This window comes from Corvus hawaiiensis, chromosome 26 (genome assembly GCF_020740725.1).
Source record: "Corvus hawaiiensis isolate bCorHaw1 chromosome 26, bCorHaw1.pri.cur, whole genome shotgun sequence".
NCBI classification, from domain to species: domain Eukaryota; kingdom Metazoa; phylum Chordata; class Aves; order Passeriformes; family Corvidae; genus Corvus; species Corvus hawaiiensis.
Window position 1 is genome coordinate 2261100 of NC_063238.1, and position 18924 is coordinate 2280023.

At 41.9% G+C, this 18924-nt stretch overlaps 2 protein-coding genes across 3 annotated transcripts in view; one reads left to right on the forward strand and one right to left on the reverse strand.

Annotated features, from left to right (window-relative positions):
* Window positions 1-6543, reverse strand: part of PRKDC (protein kinase, DNA-activated, catalytic subunit) — an 82772-nt gene extending 76229 nt beyond the window's left edge. The window contains exons 1-9 of one of the 2 annotated variants that reach the window (XM_048286567.1): window positions 6377-6543; window positions 5847-5923; window positions 5666-5758; window positions 4786-4860; window positions 3411-3519; window positions 2148-2260; window positions 1364-1463; window positions 769-824; window positions 654-684 (exon numbers count right to left, since the gene is read on the reverse strand). In XM_048286567.1, coding sequence (XP_048142524.1) covers window positions 654-684; window positions 769-824; window positions 1364-1463; window positions 2148-2260; window positions 3411-3519; window positions 4786-4860; window positions 5666-5758; window positions 5847-5923; window positions 6377-6518 — 796 coding nt within the window. In that variant the 5' untranslated portion in view covers window positions 6519-6543. The remainder of the gene's footprint in view (window positions 1-653; window positions 685-768; window positions 825-1363; window positions 1464-2147; window positions 2261-3410; window positions 3520-4785; window positions 4861-5665; window positions 5759-5846; window positions 5924-6376) is intronic. The other variant, XM_048286566.1, reaches the window with a different exon arrangement.
* A 987-nt stretch (window positions 6544-7530) lies between these two features.
* On the forward strand, window positions 7531-18255 carry MCM4 (minichromosome maintenance complex component 4). Its single transcript, XM_048287010.1, has 17 exons — window positions 7531-7614; window positions 7746-7846; window positions 7971-8129; window positions 8877-9040; window positions 9126-9224; window positions 9370-9465; window positions 9548-9643; window positions 10059-10197; window positions 10660-10880; window positions 11404-11524; window positions 12947-13206; window positions 14148-14513; window positions 14693-14820; window positions 16109-16316; window positions 16843-17071; window positions 17191-17324; window positions 17684-18255. The coding sequence occupies exons 2-17, from the start codon at window positions 7777-7779 to the stop codon at window positions 17774-17776; spliced, it is 2583 nt and encodes an 860-aa protein (XP_048142967.1). The 5' UTR covers window positions 7531-7614; window positions 7746-7776; the 3' UTR covers window positions 17777-18255.
* The last annotated feature ends 669 nt before the right edge of the window (window positions 18256-18924 follow it).

Sequence of the window (18924 nt, forward strand, 5' to 3'; positions counted from 1 at the left end):
GACACATGCATAAGTCCCCTCCTTTGCCAAACTGTGATGCAGACAAATAAAGAATTCAGATTATAGGTAATTTCGCTATTCCAAATATAAGCATAAATGAAATTTCAAGACACTTAATGAATTAACTGGGGGGAGGGAAGACTGTCTTTAAAGAGGGTTTTACCCCTCACAGTTACTATGGGCCTAATACTCAAACCTTGCATTTTTGCAATTTCTGCATGAGCCACTCATATTTCAGAGGCCAATCTCTAACCTTCTTTAATTTTTTTCCCCCCATTCTTTTTCTCCTTCTTCCAGTGAAATTTCTCTCCTTTTTTTTCTTTTAACTCAATCCACTGCCATATCTTTTCTCCTAATTAGCTACACTCCTCTTATTTCTACCATTCCTTTCTCACGTCACAGTTTTGTACTACTCCAAAGGAGCAAACAACATCAAGTATAATGCTGCTATTCATAAGCTGGTTAGACCTTGACTAGTTTAACCAAATACATGTCAAACTCTATATTCCAACTTAAAAGCACAGCAGCTTTCCCCTTGGCCAGCTTAGAAGATTAAAGACTAGAGACATCTGAACACATCAGGTAAAGAATAAACACTTCCAGACAAAAGACAGTATCCACCTCAGCATGAATCGAAATAGTTTACATCTTACCCAGAGGCACCGCGTATCGCTTCTGATCAACCTGTAATATCAGAAAAGGTTTGTCACATGTGATTTACTCTTCACCAGGGCTAACTGTAGAACAATTAACATGCAGCAGATTTACCTGTGGGTTGATTGCCTTCATTGCAAAATCAAAAATCTCCTTTGCAGTCTGAGGATCTGTGAAACAATCCAATAGTGAGTATTTCACTAATGACATACAGTAGGCAGAGTGAAGACTAAGATATTTTTAACAAAGCTTGGTATGAAGAAGTGATATTGGAAAGCCTTATATATCTCATTTTAAGAAAGAGACTTTTTTTTCCTGAAATACTCTTGAATTTGAAAAAAATTGTACATCTATATTAGCTGATTTTTCTGAATACCCATGTTTTAACAGACTCTTTAAGAGAAACACATCTCCATACAAACTGCATTCGGCTTCAATGTGGCTCTCACAGCTGCCCAATATGCGGTCAGAAAATAGCACTTGAAACATTTACATATAGAAAAACGCTGATGAGGCCACTTCACACAAAGACAGACAACAAGGACTGTGTATTTTGCATAAACTACCTGCCAGCATGGAAATTTTAATTCTGAGTTTACACACAGAAATGGTGCTACTTTATGGCTGTATAATAATTAAATGTATGTATGACTTTCTGTAAAACTCTATCAAAATGTGTAACTGCCTTTCACATAGGAAAAGAACATACCTTCATCCACAGACTTGGTGAAGTTGTACATGAGTGCACCCAGTCCCCTCAGACAACCTGCTACAAGAGGTAGCTTGGGTTCCCTCGTAGCATATGTCATCTGAAAAAAAATAAAATACCCTCAAGCTAAGATAAATTTACACCAAGGCTTCCCATTTCCTACAAGTGTAGTTAAATAACTTCTTTCAACTTAATAGTTACATCAGCACCCAACTCTATGAAACAATTCCACGGAAACATTTTTACTCCTAAGCGTCACTTCATTTGGAGGGAAGCGTAAGAGATCCTTTGAAAAGCACGGAAATGTTCCACCAGGACCAACCATACCAAAACGTGGATAAAATACACTAGTCTTAAAAGTACTTAAAAATGCAGAATATATGAAAGTTCAGCAGAAATGTGATGTTTACCTCAAGTGCAAGGACTTTGCAGCTAGTAGAGAACAAATCAGAAACTACCAGTGCATGACAAGATAACATTTCTTGGGGAACGATCATCACATGCCATCTTTTCACACAGCAAATTGGTTCATTTGTCTGTTACTGATGGCCTTGAATTTTTAATTTGAAAGCTTCTCAGAACCAGAGAACACAAACTTAAACACTCCTTAAGGAAGCATTTACGACTGTCCAGTCAGATCCCTACAAACTGTACTAGCTACAGTAGTATTCCAACACCCAGTGCTATACACTTCAAAGGAAAAAAAAAAACCCAACCCAAAACCAAAGCAATGCAAAAAAACCAAAGCAAAAAACCAAAGAATGAAAAGAAATTCCAATCATACCTGTGTTCTAAGCTCTCCCAAATAAGCTCGGAATAGTTTTTCAGAGTTGTTAATCATGTCACTAGGTTGGACTTCTCCCAAAACTCCCAAAAGCTCATAAATCTTTTCCAATACTAGAAAGTAATTTTTAATATTGTTAAATCTTAATTACTGAAATCATTGCTTCAACTTTTCCAGTGCAATTCCTATTAACTTGTATCCATGAGACAACCATCCCTGACAGTTTAATTCGTGATTAAAGTGTAGGACAGACATATTTTTATGTATACACGTACATCTATATATCTACATACTATAAAGTGAGATGCATCCTCCTCTCACATCAATTAGTTAAACACATTTACTGTTTTTAAACAGGGCTCAGAAAACTGATTTAAATGCCATATCCACTGAGGAAGCCCTTGTTAAGGCCAACAGCTAGCAGAAGTTTATAGGCTTGAATTCAGACTGAAGGATTCTATGCAGGCACAGCAAGTTTTATGAGGGGCAGACCTGTCAAGACAAGATTTCAGCTGTAACTAGCCAAGATGATCAAACTGGAGCTCATAGTAATATGCCATAAATAATATAATCAGGCAAGGCAGAACTGATGAGCTCACATTACAGGTGATCAACGCAGGAACTATCACACTAAAACTGCAGCTTTGAGGACAACACTAGCCAGGGTTAGAATAAGACTACAAAGAGCTTTAGAATCATAGAATTGTTTAGGCTGGAACAGACCTTTAAGATCATCAAGTTCAACCATTAACTTAACACTGCCACGTCTCACCACTAAACCATGTCCCCAAGTGCCACACCTACACATCTTTTAAACATGTCCAGTGATGGTGACTCCACCACTTCCTTGAAAACCTGTTCCAATGACTGACAGCCCTTTCTGAGAGGAGAAATTGTTCCTAATGTCCAATCTAAACCTCCCCTAATGCAATTTCAGGCCATCTCCTCTTGTCCTGTCACTTGTTACCTGGGAAAAGAGACAGACCCTCATCTGGCTACAGCCTCCTTTCAGGTAGTTGTAGAGAGTGACAAGGTGTCCCCTGAGCCTCCTTTTCTCCAGGCTAAACAACTGCAGCTCCCTCAGCCATTCCTCACAGGACTTGTGCTCCAGACCCTTCCCAGCTCCACTGCCCTTCTCTGGACACGCTCCAGCACCTCAATGTCCTAGTTGTAGTGAGGGGCCCAGAACTGAATGTAGGACTCGAGGTGCAGCCTCACCAGTGCTGAGTACAGGTTGACAATCTAAGAAAAACTAAAGCCTACCTGTACCAGGAATTTTACTTTTTGCAGCAAGCTCCCCATAAAATTTATTAAATATCTCTCTAACTTTCATTTCTTCCATCAGACAGGAACGTTGTAACCTGTGAAGCAACTATGATAGATTAAAAAAAAAAAAAAAAAAGAAAAAGAAAAACATTAAGATCAATAACCCGATACTACTTGGTCTAAATAAAAACACAGTTCATACATGTAAGTTCAGATTAAGTAAACAAGTATGCTATTCAATGAGAGAGATCTAAGGTGACTTGTCCAAAGAAGAGTAATGGCATGCAATCTACTTTAACAACAAACTACCTTCCTATATACGCATAAATACAAAATTTACAACTTTTCGTTTATAGTATACAGATTATACACAGATCACCTACATAAAACCTTTACGCAGTATGATTTATAGATATGTATACATAAACCCCACAAGAGCACATGCTTAACAAGTCTGCAGTAGCTTTTATCACACTGCATTTCTCTCCCTGCTGGTATAAAGCCAATCCAATTCAGAGAACTGACTCAGAGTAACTCAGAAGGGACTTTAGTTCCTCAAACGAACCTATGTAGGCATAAAAGCATTTACAAAAGAAGGGTCTAAATGCATTCAAAGGAACTACTGTCTTGCACAGCAAATAAATTTCTGGAAAAAAAGTGCTCCTCCTCCTCCACACCTTTCAAATACTTTATCTTATATTACAATAGCATATATAATACATAGTATTTTAAAGCAAGAATGCAATTCAACAGCAAAATTTCTCCTTAAATAATCGTAATAAACGGAGAGAGATCTGCAATTGCCCCCAAAACAATTGTATTTTGCTCTAACATATGAAGGAATGACATGCCCACATCTAAGGAACCTACTGGAGAATATTGAAGACAATCTGTTGTTAAGACGTATTTTTTTCTAACATCTAAATATGACGCTATCACTAGTCTCCTGCTACTGCAGACTACAACCTCCTCATGAGGAGAAGAGGAGGTGCAGACACTGATCTCTCTGGTGCCCACTGACAGGACTCAAGGGAATGGCCTGAAGCTGTGCCAGGGGAAGTTTAAGTTGGGTATCAGAAAACAGTTCTCCACCCAGAGGGTGGTTGGGCACTGGAACAGGCTCCCCAGGGAAGTGGTCACAGCACCACACAAGGGTTCAGGAAATGTTTGGACAGTGTTCTCAGGCACATAGTGTGACTTTTGGGGATGGTGCCGTGCAGGGCTGGGAGTTGGACTCCATGATCCTTGTGGATCCCTTCCAACTCAGCTTATTCTGCGACTCTGTGATACAGATTTTCTGCATGATATAGTATAACTATAGTAATACAGCCAATTTTCTACAAACAAGAGAAATTTATAAAATGCATTTCACCTTAATCAGAAGTTCCAGTGCTGAGATTTTACATTTTGCTGCTCTCTCTTTTGTATAGACACTAAGACAAGTTTGCTACAAAGGAAAAAAAAACGGAGATTATAATACTTGTAAGTAAAGGTGAAAATTCAAAGATAACAACATTCCTCTACCTCCTTTTTAAAAAGATTAAAACAATACCTAGTCCTGGAAGTGGCTTCACTGACAATACTGCAGCACTGTCTGACATAGTAACAAATCCCAGCTCAAGCAAAGAAATTGCAGTTTCTGCAGTAAAAGGCACACAGAGCAAACTTTCTACCTCAGTAGTATCATTCCTTACAATCAGTAGCTACTAATTTGAGAACAAAAATTTCAGTGGTGCTGTTAAGCATTTCTATGCAAAGCAGCATACAGCTATTCAGCAATCCAGACTTCAGCAACCTCAGGTATTGTAGTTACCACCAATTTCTATATATATTGCAAAAGTAACAACTTCTCAGGAGAAATTTAAAAAAACCTGGTATTTAAAATTAACCACCACCTACAAAAACATTTAAAAGTTTACACTTAAAATTGTCACTTTAGTTTGTACAAATTAGAAGTTACAACTATTGTTTCCAACGAAAATAACTGATTTTCCGAAACAATACCTACTATGTCCTATAAAGAAAAGTTAATTATATTAAGTCTATAGGTGAACAAATGATTCCACACCGCTCTGTGGTATAAATTACTTTATGTCAAACAAATTATTTCAGCTCTAACACGAACACTAGAGATGGGCAAGGCTGACTGGGAGGGGTGAAGTATAGCTATGAGTGTTATGACATGACACCCACCAGACTTGTTTCAACTATCTGGCAAAGACACTTTTAGGAAATAATTTTCATTTACCCACCTTAATATTACAGGCGTAAGGATGAATTTTGTCACCAACTTTTTCCATAAAGACACAAAGAAACTTCAACGCTTCTTCCCTACAATCTCGAAACTGGAAAGTTTAAAAAAAACAATTTAAGTATGTAACATGTTGTTCATATAGCACTACCTAAACGCTACTTTGGAGTTTGCCAACTTACTTCCTCGATGGTGAGGGATCTGTGGATAAAGACGAGTAAGCCATGCTCCTGGGAAAACACCAGGGACAGGTGCAGCGCTGCAGGGAGGCAAAGGAACCATCAGGTGGTTGGTTTGATGTGCACCACCCAGCCCATCCCCTGATGCAAAGGGTGCCCTGACGCCTTGGGGACGACTGACGCTTGTCACCAGAAAAACCACAACAAGTGTGGGTGCTACTGACCTCCCCATGGCCTCGGGGCCCGGGCCCTCGCCCTCGCACCGGAGCCCGCCCCTGCTCAGGGCCGACGGAAAGCCAGCCTTGGGGCAGCTCAGCACAGAGGCCCGCACCGAAGTGCTTTTACCCCGGTGGATGGTTATCTGGGGCAAGAGACCCCCCTCCCTCGGAATCCACCTTTATGCCACACCAGTGACACAAAGCATGGAGCGCAGCACGGAGGGAGCCGCCCCGCTCCGGTGCGTGTGTGCCGCCGCCGAGCCCTCCCCAGGCCCCGCTCAGATCGCCCCGCCGGGCCCGGGCCCGCGGGCGCACCCTGCTCGCTGCTGGCCATGCTGGCCACGCAGGTCTCGGCCAGGCTGCGGAGCAGGCTGTATCCGTGCAGGGCGCTGCCGGCGGCATCGCCGGGCTGCAGGCAGCGGTGCAGCTGGAGCAGGCACTGCTGCACCCCAGCCATGCTGCCCCGGCCCCGCGGGCAACCAGGGCAAGGAAGCGGGCGGGAAGGGCCCGCCTCCCGCCGCATCCAACGCCAGCCGCGGGGGATGCTCACTGCTGAGCTCGTCCGCCACACCATTCCCAGCGGAATAAGGGCCGGCAGCAGGGAAGAGCGTTTCGAGCGTTTTTATGTCTCTTGTCGCAGGATGGGCTCAGGACATGCACACACAGAATGACAGAATGGGTCAGGCAGGAAGGGACCCCAGTGGGTCAAGTGCTCAAGCAGGCACAGGATTGCACCCAGACAGTGCTTCAGTATTTCCAGTAAGGGGGATTCCACACCCTCTCTGCGCAAACTGTTCCAGTGCTCGGTCACCTGCACAGTAAAAAAGCTCTTCCTCACATTCAGATGGAGCTTCCTGTGCACCAGTTTCTGCCTGTTGCCTCTTGTCCTTTTGTTTGGAACCATCGACACGAGCCTGGCTCCATCCACTTGGCACCTTCACTACAGATACTCAGACACTGATGAGGTCCCCTTTCAGTCGTCTCTTCTCGACACCGTACAGGCACAGCTCCCTCAGCCTTTCCTTATCACAGATATGCTCCAGTCCCTTAATCATCTTTATTGCCCTTCGCTGGACCCGCTCCAGGAGCTCCAGTTGTACCGAGGAGCCCCGAACGGGACAGTAATGCTGGATAGAGTAGTAGTGTTCCCTCCTCCCCCCCCAGAGAATGGGCTGCTCCGACCTCCCCCCGCCTCCCTACAACTCTAGTTTTGCCGCGAAATTCGGTATGGTGAGGGCAGCTCCACTCTAGCTTGCGGGGGGGGAAGCGATGTGCCATTACTGAGGGCAGCCTCTGCCCTGTACCACAGGTAGTAACCTGAATTATAATTCTTTCTCTATTGGAGCAGGTCGAGTGGGGCGAAACTCTCACTTCGGGGGTCTAGAGGATTAATCTCCTTCCTCCTTTCCTTCTCGGTTCCGCATCCCCCCTTTCTGCCTTCGTTGGGCGCTCCCGTTACGATCGCGCCTCGCCATTGGCCAGAAAGCCCGGGAGAGCGCGCGGACGCCGCTGGCTTTGGCGCGGAGTGTGGCGGCGTCTGTGGGGCAGTGCAGGTGGGTGGGGGCACCGGGCGGGGGTCGCGGCTGGCGAGGGGAGGAGAGGGAGGCAACCCCGCCGGTCGGGGCTCGGCCGGTGGCGGAGCGCCCGTCGCGCTCATTCTTCTCGCCGACCCCCCTACCCTCAGGTAGGACCGCCGCGGGAGCCGCAGCAGCGCCATGTCGTCGCCAGCCTCCACTCCCAGCCGCCGCCGGGGCAAACGCGGCCGGGGCAGCAACCCACCGACTCGTAAGTGCTGCGGGGGAAAGGGGCCGCCCGCCCCGGGGGTGTTGTCCCAGCCCCCTCCTCGGTCCGCCTGGTGCGGCGGCCTGGCTATTGTAACGCCGGCTCCGGGTCTGCTTGTGTCTTGCAGCACAAGATGCTCGCTCTCCTCCTTCCCAGAAGCGTCGGACAGACGACTCCACCTCCACCGGGGACCTGCAGCCCATGCCCACGTCCCCGCCCGCGGACGTGCAGAGCCCCGGCGCCGCCGATGCGCTGTTCTCCAGCCCGCCGCAGTTCCTCCACTCCGGTACGCTGGAGCTGGGGCGCTCCGTGGCTGTGCGGGCCCCGGGGATGCAGCCCGGAGGGCCGCCTGCACCGCCGTGGGGCGAGCCAGCGTCGGGAACGGATCCGGCTGAAAAACACTCGAGGAAAAAATGAGTGTTGTCTCATGTTTCTCATTTGAATTTAGTGTAGTGAATGCTACAGGAGGGCAGTCAGTGTCTGGGGTGAAGACCTCTATCGTAGCTTCCAGTTAGCATGGGAATGGGTATCGGAGATTATACTTTGTTTTAAAGTTTTCTTCTAGAAAGAATAAAATAATGAAACTACTAATGCAGAAAGAATTAGGTAGTTTACTATAGAAAGCCTTTCTTTTTATAGATAAGATTGTTTTTAATTCCAGTAGCTGTTAATTGTGTCACTTGCTTTACAGCCCCCAAAATACTAAAAAAAAAAAGTGTTTAATCTAAAATTCTGCATATTTTTATGCTTGAACTCCAATGTAGTTTTAAAATGCGGTACTACTGTAAAGTTTTCTAGGGAAGCTTTATTAGAACTTAAGATCTTTGAGAAGAGCTGTTAATACAAAGAAAAGTTCTAGGTAGATTGGCAACATCTTTATTGTGTGTTTTGACAAAGCACTGGACTTCATTGATACTACTCATTCTATGACAGCAGAGTTAAAAGAACAATGAGACAAATGCAGAGCCTGAATTTTAGTCTGCTCTAGAAGTAAAAAATGCCGATAATCATTACAAAACACTTCCTTTTGTAGCTATTCCTCTTGACTTCGACATCAGTTCACCTCTGACTTATGGCACACCCAGCTCCAGGGTAGAGGGTACCCCACGAAGTGGTGTACGAGGAACTCCGGTCAGGCAGAGGCCAGATCTTGGGTCTGTCCGTAAAGCCAGACAAGTGGATTTACACTCGGATGGGGTAGGTGGATGTCTCATCTCTTGTATCTGACAGCTGCTTTTTAAACATATATATATTTATGTATGCTTAACTTGTTTCCATGCAGCTGGCTGAGGATATAGTAGCAACCGAGCAATCTCTTGGACAAAAGCTTGTTATTTGGGGAACAGATGTTAATGTGGCCTCGTGCAAAGAAAAATTCCAGGTGGGTTTCGTTTCTTCCTTTTTTTTAAATGAAAAGCTAGTTTGATTTAAACAAATATTAGTTGAATCTGATACAAAGTAGGTGTTTGTATTGCTAAATTCTGCTCATTTTTCTTGTCTGTATCTCTTTTACCGCTATCGTTCAGCGATTTCTCCAGCGCTTTATCAATCCACTGGATAAAGAGGATGAAGACATTGGCCTGGATCTTAATGAGCCACGCTATATGCAACGACTTCAAGAGGTACTTGGAATGCAGTGAATTCAACTTTTCTTTTTTCAGTCTTGCATGCCATTGAGCTAAAGATTTCCTAACTCTCTTGCAGATTAATATGGTTGGGGAACCATTCCTGAACGTAAATTGTGACCATCTGAGATCATTTGATGAAAATCTCTACAGGCAATTGATCTGCTATCCTCAGGTGAAGTAGTGTACTTGTTCTCTGGCTTTCAGGTGGCTCTTCAATACTTCTGGGTTTTAAAATGTTTGTTTAAATGCAGTGCATACTGTGTGTGTTCGGTGCAATCTCAGTGGCTACTTTATTTTACTGAATATAAAATGTCTTGTTTCATAGCAGATGATCATAGACACAGTGTGTACCTCGTGCATGCGAAGTTAGCTGGTGAACTGCAATGTCCAGTCTTGTACTTCCCTCCCACCCTTTGCAATACTCAAGTGAATGAATAAATCTGATCTGAACAGCAGGTTTTCTGTTGCATAGGAAAATGCTCAGATGGCGTAACTTATAGTCATTGCTGGCTGATCAGCAGCACATAAAATGCTTTATGCACAATTGCTTCATTCTGTGATTTAACTTGTAAGCTGTTTTTATACAGGAAGTTATCCCAACATTTGACATGGCTGCCAATGAGATCTTTTTTGATCGTTACCCTGATTCAATACTAGAGCATCAAATTCAAGTAAGGCCATATAATGCACTGAAGACCAGGAATATGAGAAATCTAAACCCTGAAGGTAAACTTTTTTCTTACCATGTTAGAAAAGAATCTTAAAGATTTTCATAAACGTGGTGAATACTAACATAAAATTACGTTAGGACTATATAAAACTGTAGTCCATCCACACCAATGTCTTCCATTCATATGTGTGTTTCAAAAGCAAATGCTTTAGAGCCCAAATGCAGAATAATCTATCCATAAAGGAAATCTCTCCTATCATCAACTATTCATGTTCTTGGTACTGCAGGTGCAAAGGATTCTTTATTTTGCATACATAATTTTGCATACATATTTTGCATACATACATCCTGTAAATTAGAATATTTGTACTATGCATTCATGATTCTTTTTGCTCAAACAAAATAATAGTAACCTGACTGTCTGCCTCCTGCCTAAAAACTATTGTAATGTGAAATTTTGAAGGTTATTTAAATTATCAGAGTATGAGGTCATGACATGAATCTCTATATTTTTGTAGACATTGATCAACTCATCACCATCAGTGGCATGGTTATCAGAAGCTCCCAGTTAATTCCTGAGATGCAGGAAGCATTCTTTAGATGCCAGGTTTGCGCTTTCACCACCAGAGTGGAAATTGACCGTGGCAGGATTGCAGAACCATCAGTGTGCAAGAACTGTAACACAACGCACAGTATGGCGCTGATTCACAACAGATCCATGTTCTCTGACAAACAGATGGTATGTTGGCTTAGGTAGCAGCTAATAGTGGGTAAAATGAAACAGTTGCTAGGTTTTGCTCCCCCACCCTCCTAAATCATCAATAGCATTAATTACATGTCTTGAGATTGAAAGCTTTGAAAAGAAAAAGTGTTTTGGAATGTGGAAATGGGTTAAACAACTTAGTGAAAACAGTCTGCTTTGGAGAAGAAATGCATTAGTAGGATGAAATGAAGTATGTACACCTCTAATGTTTCTGTATGGAAGCCCTTTTATCTACAGTATATCCACTTCTGTCTAGACTAGGTGTGCCTTGTTCGTAGCAGCATTTTAGCCATGCCAGTAGCAATCAGCAGAATTCTCATTTTCATTCTCTCTTTTAATCAGTAATCAGTTTTGCTGTTTGGGTGGGGGTATTTTGTTTCTGAGCAATGTTCCTGATTGAAAATGATGCTGAAGACTGTGTTAATAGAAAATCCTGTTATATGCTCTGTGGAAAAGCTTTGATTTTTTGCAACTGAAACTTAATTGGTGTTTTTGCTAGATCAAACTGCAGGAGTCTCCTGAAGATATGCCAGCTGGGCAGACCCCGCATACGGTTGCGCTCTTTGCTCACAATGACCTTGTTGATAAAGTTCAGCCAGGTGACAGAGTTAATGTCACAGGTAAAATTTGGGTTGAATATTTCCGTTCTTCTTTTTCATTGATCTTAACTGTGTCTAAAGGGACCTTATGGGATGCACTTGCTAGTGCTGAGGGAGCTTGACACTTTCTTTGCAAGGCCACTCAGTTATCTTTGAAAAGTCATGGTGACTGGCTAAAATACTAGAAAAAAAGCCAGTGTCACTCCCTAGAGTGAGGAGGAGACTTGGGGAACTGTAGGCTAGTCAACTTCATCTTGACCCCTGGGAAAGGTGATAGAGCCAATAATCCTGGAAACCTTTTGTGACTGGGGCAGTGTTGTACACCCTCAGCAGACTTGCAGACAAAAACAGAACTGGAAGGAAGCAGTGCTTGATAGACCCTGACTGTGGTGCCAGCATTCTCCTGGGCTGTATTAGGAGTGTTGCCAGCAGGTTGAGGGAGCACTGGGTCCAGTTTTGGGGTCTCCCCAGTGCAAGGGAGACATGAACATATAGGAGTGCATTCAGCAAAGGTCTGTGATGATAACAGAAGCCTTGGTCGTACGTGGAAAGGCTGAGAAAGCTGGGAGTGCTCAGCCTGGAGAAGAGAAGGCTTGGGGAAATCCTAGCAGCATGTTTAGAAACACCTGATTTGGTGTGGTTGGAGGGGCAGTAGTGTGAAGAAGACAAAGCCAGACTCTTCTTAGTGATGCCCAGTGGCACACAGAGGGCACAAAATGAAATAGGCAGTTCCAGGTAAAAATAGGAACTTTTTTTACTGTTTATGTGGTTGAGCTCTGTCACAGGTTGCCTAGTGAGGCTGTGTGGAGTCTTTGTCCTTAGAGATACTCAAAACCTGATTGAATGCAGTCTTTAGCAAGCAGTGGACTCCAGCTGACTCCAGTTTGAGCCCATGATTAGACTAGACAATCTTCAGGCTGTCTGACCTGGATTCCTTCATTCTGAAACTGTAGCTGAAGAAGAGGCAGTATCTTAAATAGTGTCTGCAGTCAGGAGAGTGGTAATGTAGAGTAAGTCTTGTGATACTGCAGCAACATTTTAAAAACCACTTTGCTTTAAAACAACCACTGTAAAAAACCCAAGCTGTTTGAAATGCATTTGAAAGCTGTTACTAAATTTGGCACTTAAAAAGGGGGGGAAAAGCTGACTGGAGCGGGAATTTCAAAAGCACCAAGCCTTACGTTTTTTTCAAAAATGCTTTCATTGTTGAGAACACTTTTGGTAGGAATGTAAAACACATATGTGTATCTGCAAAAATAGGATCTAGATGACTTTAAATATGGCTTCTACATGAGAAATAAGTGACACAGTGAGAAATAAGATGACAAAATATTTAGCCTGTTTAGAAAAGCTCTACTCTTCCAGGGAACATGTAAAATTTTTAGTGTTGGGGAATGACCATGTTTCTCCATACCTAACACTGTGGTTGAAATTTGTATTTAGGTATCTACAGGGCAGTCCCCATTCGAGTTAATCCACGGGTCAGCAGTGTAAAATCCGTGTATAAGACCCACATTGATGTCATACACTATCGCAAGACAGACTCCAAACGCCTGCACGGTGTTGATGAGGAAACAGAGCAAAAGAGGTTTACAGAGGAACGTGTGGAAATGCTCAAAGAGCTTTCTAAGAAAGCAGACATATATGAGAGACTTGCTTTAGCCTTGGCTCCAAGTATCTATGAGCATGAAGATATCAAAAAGGTGACAAGTTTTGTATTTCTCTTGTAAGACACGTATTTATATGTATATATATTTGTAATGTTCGTTGTTAAAGTATCTTGAAGCTTAAAAATTCAAAAAGCTGTATCTTGAGCAGTCTTAAAATGTCATGGTCTTCAGGGTGGAGTTGGTGCTAAGTGTAGCATAATTCTTATCAAGCTACTAAGGAGTGTTAATTTAGAGGGAAGATAACTGAAAAAGTAGGAAGGCAGCAGAAATGGGACAACTTAATTGCAGGATGCATCTTGGACATTTCATAGAAGTTCAGATTACTGATTATCAAAGGAAAATAAATAGCTGTAACGTAGTAAGTGCTTGCTGAAAAGAGGCATCCACAAGAGAAGAGTAGCTTTAAAATGACATTTGGTTGACTCTGAGTTATGGAGTAACAAAACATTTACTTAAATGTATCCAAGAAGGGACTATTCCAATAAAGTGTCAACTGAGGTACTAACTAGAACATTGTGACAACTCCAATCAGTAGCAGGTCTCAAGATACTGTTAGACATCAAACACTCATCTTCCAAGTATATTCCTTTGAGGGTTTTTTAATAGATATATACATTATTATAGTTCACAGGTTTCTGAAAGTATAATTCAAAACCATACAATGCTTTACTTATGAAATGGGAACACAGTAATGACTATTCCATTTGTTGTTACCTTCTCAACACGCTAATAAGGCACATCAAATCTAGGGGGTGGGGTTGAGGAAAACTAAGGACCCGTCATCAAAGGGGGTTCTTCAGGTTCCAACCAAAATCTGCTTACAACAACATACAGAATTTCTGTCTTTAATGCTTGAAACCCAGATGCATTGAGTTGTATTAATTTTAGCAGTGTTTGTTTTTCAGATGTTTCAGTTGAACAGTTGGATTTGCTCTGTTACATCTATACAAGAAGTGATGTTTTCATTTTTATAGGGCATTCTACTTCAGCTTTTTGGGGGATCAAGAAAGGATTTTACTCACACAGGAAGAGGGAATTTTCGTGCAGAGATCAACATTCTTCTCTGTGGTGATCCTGGTACTAGCAAATCCCAGCTGCTCCAGTATGTATATAACCTGGTTCCTCGAGGCCAGTATACTTCTGGCAAAGGCTCAAGTGCAGTTGGTCTTACTGCATATGTGATGAAGGATCCAGAAACGCGGCAGCTGGTTCTTCAGACAGGTGCTCTAGTCCTTAGTGACAATGGCATTTGCTGCATTGATGAGTTTGATAAAATGAATGAAAGCACAAGGTCAGTTCTACATGAAGTAATGGAACAACAGACACTCTCCATTGCAAAGGTAAATGAAACCGAAGTATTCCCTAGAGGCTTTTGTTCTTGCTTTACTCAGAGGCTTTCGCAATGCAGTTTTTGACCACTGAACCCATCTAATTACATTGATGATCTCAGGAAATTGGAGGGAGGTTTTGGTGGCACATAGCTTCAGCTGGTTTCAGAAATGTTCTTTCCTTTTGACAGGCTGGAATTATTTGCCAATTGAACGCTCGTACATCTATCCTAGCAGCAGCTAATCCTATAGAATCACAGTGGAATCCAAAAAAGACTACTATTGAAAACATTCAGCTTCCTCATACACTGCTGTCAAGGTACTGAACTGCACTCCATGTGTCATTTTTAGGAGATGTTACACTTCCTCTTCTGAAGATGATTACATAGAATAGAACAACTGTGTTGTTCACAACCTAGTGGAAAACTTCTATAGCACATACTTCAAATGCTGTTCTTACAATTTCTGTGTGAGCACAGAAGTGTCCTTTAATACTTATATGTAGACCTTGAACAGCAGGTGTGATAAGATCTGTAGGATCTCTTTTATTTAATTCTATGTTGTTGTTTCATAATCATCTCCTTGAAAAGACCTGTTCTGAAACTTAGCGTATTGATAACTTTAGCAAAAATTCAGGATGCTTTTCTTAGCTCCATAAAGCTTTTAAAGTGAAACACTGATGAGCAGGGAACTTTGCAGCAGAGGTGGTGGAATCCTAAGATCTGTGCCTGCTTCATGTTGCTCTGCAAAATTCAGCTGAGGAGGTAGCAGTGCTAGTCAATCATTTGGGCAGTAGCTGTTAGAGCTACATTTAGTGCTTGCTGACAGAAAATTAAACTACATGCTGGAGTTGCATCTTGTTAAGAATTCCCACACTAAATTTGAAGTACACTAATGGTATACTGGATATCCTGAGAACACTTATGGCTTAAATTTCAATTAAGAGCTCCTTAATTTAATCACTTAATGACAAATGGTACCTTAGTACAGGTGTACTGGATGAAACTAGTGGATCTCAATTCCGCCATTTATCGGATTTAAGCTTACAAAAATAAATGGCTGGCTAAAAATGGATTATCCATGTCTGCTTATAGTTGCGACTAGTTGAATATATTGTTTGTAAAATTATAAACCATTTTCTTCAGGATTAAACTGCAAGTGCTTTTTGACTTACTTATAATTTATTTAGTTACATTTTTTTGCTGTTACCTTTCATGGAAATATCTTTACCAGCAAGTTTGTTCTGTGCATTTGTTATGTGTGTGGGATTTTTTGTTTGTGGCAGGTGCAGCTTTTTTTGGGGGGGTGGGGGGGAGGATGTGGATTTTTTAAGGAAACAAAAGATGTCAGCCTTGAACAGGGAATCTGAATTTTGCAGAATGTACCTTGCTTTCAAAATTTCAAGTCCTTAGGGTGTAAGCAAATCCATTATGCTGTTCTGTACCTTGAGAATTCCAGAAAAATTTCTGGTGTAAGAGAGCAATTCCTACTTAGAGTAGGAATTAACAGTCTAGTAACTCCTACCTGTACTTGTTAAATCAAACCCTCCTAAACCAAGTACCTAAATGACAAGAAAGCACACTAATACTGGATCATATCCCATTCAGATTTGACTTGATCTTTTTGATGTTGGATCCACGTGATGAAGCTTATGACAGACGCCTTGCTCGCCATTTGGTTTCGCTGTACTACCAAAGTGAAGAGAAGATGGAGGAGGAATACATGGATATGGCAGTACTGAAGGATTACATTGCATATGCTCGTAGTTATGTAAATCCCAGATTAGGTGAAGAAGCAAGCCAAGCCCTTATTGAGGTAAAGAAATTGCTGCTAAGAATATTCAGAGTCTTCCCTGACTTGTCAGAAGTGGTGAAATTCCCTTGTGTGTACCCTCTTTACCTACATAACAACTTTCTGTAAGATCCTTGAAGAAAAAAAAAGAAGGTCTCTAAAGGAAAGAGGGATCAAATGAGAAGTCATTCTGCGTTCTAATGTTTAGCTTTCAGATAGGTTGGTTTGGTTCCATCCCATAAAACACAATAAATTGTATTGAAGCAAAATAAATGTGTCATCATAGACACAAGTACTGCTACATAAGACTAATCCAGAATTTTAAAGTGATTCAAACGTGATTCATTACCATAGTTTAATTGCTTTATAATGGAAAAAAGTTACGTGATGTGGTTATTCATCACTGCAGAAGAACTGTGAAGGTGCGTGAGCAGAAATGCAGTATTTGGGATGCCTTGCCAGAATTGCTTGTATTCTGAAATAAGAGGTGGGGGATGCAGGAAAAAGAATTAATTTGCAGTGAGATATGTAACGACTGCCTCCCTTTCAGGCGTACGTGGACATGAGGAAGATTGGCAGTGGCAGGGGAATGGTTTCTGCGTATCCCCGGCAGCTGGAGTCTCTGATCCGGCTGGCGGAGGCACACGCCAAGGTGCGCTTCTCGGAGAAGGTTGAAACAATTGATGTGGAGGAAGCAAAACGCCTCCATCGGGAAGCACTGAAACAATCTGCTACTGATCCAAGGACTGGAATTGTGGACATTTCCATCCTCACGACAGGTTTGTGCTTCCGTAGTGCTAAAGCAGGGCCGCTGTTGGGATTTTGTAATTTTTAAAATGTAACTTAACCTTGTCCTCCTTAGCTGATTGCTAAAAGGTATTTTCTTTGCTTTTATAAGGGATGAGCGCAACAGCTCGTAAGCGGAAAGAGGAATTGGCCCAAGCCTTACGGAAGCTCATCCAATCAAAGGGTAAAGCACCATCTTTGAAGTACCAACAGCTTTTGGATGATCTCCGAGCACAGTCTGATACAGTAAGTTTCCTGCTTTGCTTTTACATTTCCATTAATTTTTAAAAGCATTTTTTTCCAAATGAACAATCTTGTCCACAAATTGCATTATGGAGGGAAATGGAAACATGAACAATTTCTGTTGGCATGACTGAAAGCCAGTTCTGTTACAGACAAATGACTTGAATCTGCTGTATCTTAGTTTATTAGGGCTTCTGGAATTAGCAAACTCAGCTCCAAGGTTCTAGGCCAGGCTTCAAATTTCAAATAGAAGCAATGAAAACTTCAAATAAAAATATTAGAAAATTGATAGAAAGTACAGCATTTTTACTATGTTTGAAGTATTTTCCCCATCTTTATTTGATTTGCTCCTTTTCTATAAGGCTGTCACGAAGGAAATGTTTGAAGAAGCACTTCGTGCCTTGGCTGATGAGGACTTCTTGACTGTGACTGGAAAGACTGTGAGGCTGCTGTGAGTTACCCTGTGCTTGAGAGCCTGCTGTCATGACCTTCGCCTCACTCAAGATAGTGTCAGTCTGCAAGATCTTTGAGATTTGGGACTATCATCGGCTATGACAGGCATAGCCTGTCCCTGCCAGCCAACTGTCATGGCTTCACTTTGCCGTACTATATTGTCACTCTGCAAGATTTTCACAGCTTGGGCTATCATTTGCTATGACAAGGGTAGTCATGATTAAGTGGCACTTCTGTCATTACAAGATATTATGAAATACCTGAAAAATCCTCACGTCAATAATGCTATTTACATTCTAGCTAAATGTAATTACTAATATGTCAAGGCCTCTGTGTTTTTATGAGGTTTTTTAGAGCATGCTAACAGTATTGCCTGTATCTGCAATTGAATTGTAAAAATTCATCCTCAGTGACTTTTTAGTAACTGCAGTTTTTACTATTAGCATTGCTGTAAGCTGAAATAAAATTATTTGTCTTAAAAGGACTCCTGTGTTCATTTCAAGTACAAATCAGCATGTCCTGTGCTGAGCACTTTTCAGTCTAGAATTCTGCAATTTTTTGGAAGTTCTTTGTGAGAGCATGAAAGGAGCTTTGCTTTTTGGTTTTTTTGTTTGTTTTGTTTGACCTGAGTGTACTGCAGAAGTATCCTCAACGTAAAAAAGGTAGATAGATTCTACTTAAAACCACATTTCTTTACTTCAATTATTTTAATTATGACTGGATAAATTAAGATACCCACTTTTGCTGTAATAACATAAATCAGTCCTGAAAGAACAAGGTCTTGTAGCTTGTGTACAATCATATTCCCAAGTGTCTGGTATTGCTGATTTTTTAATAGAAAAATACAATGCTATCTACTGATCATACTGAAAGTAGTCACATTTGGCGATGCTATGAATTTTCAGGTATGCCTGAGAGGTCAAGGAGAAGGTTAAGTTTTTGGCTGCCAGAGGCACGCCAAGAAATGGAATAATAAATTTTTCTAGTTCCACACACATTTTCTTACCCATGAACAGACACAAAATGTGAGGAAATAAGGCCTTGTTGCACGCTGTGAGGTGCTCAGTTAACGTTCAAGACACAACAAAATTAGCATCACTGGTCACTGAGATCTAAAAAGCTGCACTTGCTGTGCAGCTCCTGGAAGGGT